The sequence below is a fragment of the Anopheles aquasalis genome, chromosome 2 (genome assembly GCF_943734665.1).
Source record: "Anopheles aquasalis chromosome 2, idAnoAquaMG_Q_19, whole genome shotgun sequence".
Lineage (NCBI taxonomy): Eukaryota > Metazoa > Arthropoda > Insecta > Diptera > Culicidae > Anopheles > Anopheles aquasalis.
The window spans coordinates 58,875,647-58,878,146 of record NC_064877.1 but is presented as its reverse complement, the minus strand read 5'-3'; the positions used below and the strand labels follow the sequence as shown (position 1 = coordinate 58,878,146).

The 2,500-nt window shown below is 49.9% G+C and overlaps 2 protein-coding genes across 2 annotated transcripts in view; one reads left to right on the top strand and one right to left on the bottom strand.

The window, feature by feature from the left end:
• Positions 1 to 518, top strand: part of LOC126581718 (LHFPL tetraspan subfamily member 2 protein) — a 1,273-nt gene extending 755 nt beyond the window's left edge. The window contains exon 2 of the mRNA XM_050245568.1: positions 1 to 518. This exon is cut by the window's left edge and continues 430 nt beyond it. Coding sequence (XP_050101525.1) covers positions 1 to 60 — 60 coding nt within the window. The 3' untranslated portion in view covers positions 61 to 518.
• A 43-nt stretch (positions 519 to 561) lies between these two features.
• Positions 562 to 2,500, bottom strand: part of LOC126581705 (dnaJ homolog subfamily C member 21) — a 2,033-nt gene continuing 94 nt past the window's right edge. The window contains exons 1-3 of the mRNA XM_050245554.1: positions 2,293 to 2,500; positions 1,608 to 2,228; positions 562 to 1,541 (exon numbers count right to left, since the gene is read on the bottom strand). The exon at positions 2,293 to 2,500 is cut by the window's right edge and continues 94 nt beyond it. Of these exons, the coding sequence (XP_050101511.1) occupies positions 596 to 1,541; positions 1,608 to 2,228; positions 2,293 to 2,483 (1,758 nt within the window). The 5' untranslated portion in view covers positions 2,484 to 2,500 and the 3' untranslated portion in view covers positions 562 to 595. The remainder of the gene's footprint in view (positions 1,542 to 1,607; positions 2,229 to 2,292) is intronic.

Sequence of the window (2,500 nt, the reverse complement as noted above, 5' to 3'; positions counted from 1 at the left end):
TACAGTGGTAAGGCTCAGCAGCGCATCGAAGAGGGTGAGGTACTCGTGTGCGTTCCATAAGTGATCGCGCGATACGCAGCATGGCAGCATGAGAAGGAGATCACGATGCCGGCAAGCTACATAACCAACCAGTATGAATCTCAACCAGAAAAAGACTATCCAGATCTTTTTTCCTCCATGACACGGTGGCAGCTGTAGAATCAAGCTATTATGAGATGATTTTCCACGATAGCTTTAAGGTAAGGCCTCGTGAAGGCCGCAACTAGGTTAAAGTAGACGATCAAGAGGATCCAGTGAAGCGATTTATTCGCGATCGCCTTGACCTGTGCCAGTACTCTCTTAATACGTATATGCATCCCAAGCGGACGCACTTTCGAAACATTCGAATTGTATTGCATGACCCCATAACCATGTCCCTAGCATGTAAGCACGGCCATAACGAGGTTCGACTCCTCCGTTCCATTTCTTTCTAATAAAAAGAACCTCTCCTCCACATAGGAGAGCATATTGAGCGAGTAGTTTTACAAACAACGCAAACCAACGTTTTTATTGATCTTCTGATCCGCACGATCGGCACACGCTTGGTTGAAAGCCATTATTTACCTTTTCGTTTGCCCTTGGCAGTTCCTTCAGCTTTCCCACCGGCCTTGGACGCCTTCAGCTTATCGATGTAGACGCTGTGGCCAGTCTTTTTGAGATGATCGAAGAGTTTGTTTTTGGAGGGAAACTTTACGTTGCACGTTACGCACGAGTGGTCCGTAGATGAGCTGCCTTCCTCATCGTCCGAGTGTCCAGCTTTCGCTTTCGAGCTCGACGGCTTCTTGGTCACAGGTTCCTGGTTTGCTGTTTCACTCGCAGTTGGTTCATCCTTGGGTGTTGGCACGGCATTAGCTTTAGTGGCTTTTGCTGCTCCCGCATCGGTTTTTGATTTTGCTTTGCCCTTTTTGGACTTTTTACCGTTTCCGGCACCCCAGTTGTGAGCCTCGTCATCGCTGTCATCCTTCCTTCCCAAGCGCAATCCGATCATATCTTCCTCCTCCTTGGGCATCTTGGACAACGATCCATCTCCATCGCCATCCTCCTCTTCGTCATCCGATGGTTTTATCACAGGAATACTAGCAAAAGCTTTCTTCTTACTTTTGTTCTTCTTGGACTTGCTCTTTACCTCCTTTTTCACTTCCTCCTCAACCGCTTCATCACCACTGACGGCCTCATCCGGAGACAGACCGGTTTCATCTTCAGCTCCTGCCTCCTCACTGGGCTCATCTTGGTTCGCTGATTCTTCGCGCATCTGCCGGCGCAACAGTTCCACGTTTTGTCGATGCTTACGGGAAGATTCGTGGTTTTCGAATGAATTGCGATTTGTGAACATTTTGTCACAGGCCACACAGTACAGATCGTCCAGGTAGAAGCTCTCTTCACCATTTTCATCTTGGCTCACATTAAGCCCGGCCATCGCTCCTTCCAACCCATTCGCACCGTCCTCTTCTTCTTCTTCGCTCTCCTCTTCCGATGAACCGGCGTAGGATGCCTCCAGTTTCCTGTTGGGAAGATCAGCAATCATCGTAAGGTACACTTCCAACGGATCATTCTGTGTTGTTACTTACTGTAGCTGCTCTTCATACGCCTCGTTGAAGTGGTTCGTCGAAGAGTTCCGTTGCTGCTGCTCAATCTCCTGCTGGTGGCGCCTTATCTGCTCTAATCGATTCTGTTGCGATTTAAGCCGATTTTGTGTTGCTCGCTCCTCGAGCAATTTCTTGTACGCCTGCACCCGGCGATCGCGTTTCTTCACAAACAGCACCAAACTGCGGATCTCCTCGTTTCGCTCTTTGCGTGCCTTCTGCTGCACCTTTTTGTTCTCCTTTTCAATCGCCTTCAAAATACGCCGGTCACGTATTTCGGCCACATTATGCGGATTCAGCCAGGCGTAACTCTTCTTCGTGCAGTAGCCTTCCCAGTAACCGTAAAACAGTCGCACCACCGTCTCATAGTCCGATTGGGAATCGCCAAACTTGGGTATCGATTCAAAGTCTTCCTCCGTCTCGAGGAACTCCACCTCCTCGGTGGCCAGCTTGTGAAATACGTCGGCGTACACCGCGTAAAATCCACCCGGATCATCACCGTACCCTTTGTAGCAGGAAGTGGTGAAGAACTGGTACACATCCAGCGAGTTATCCTCGTAATCGGTGTGGCCTCCGCGCAGGATCTGTTCTCGGTGGTTATCATACCTGCAGGGACAAGAACAAGGCTTATTAACCACATGGGCGCACAATGAAACACCGCCGGGTGTACCAGGCTCGTTCATGCATATCCGACAGCACATCGTATGCCGCCTGCACGAGCAGGAACTGTTGATTCGCCTCCTCCGGATTGTCGAGATTCTTGTCCGGGTGCCATCGGAGCGCAAGTTTCCGGTACGCTTTCTTAATTTCATCGTCCCCGGCAGTTCGTGCCACTCCCAGCACTTCATAGTGACACTTCATCTTAAACCCACTCTACT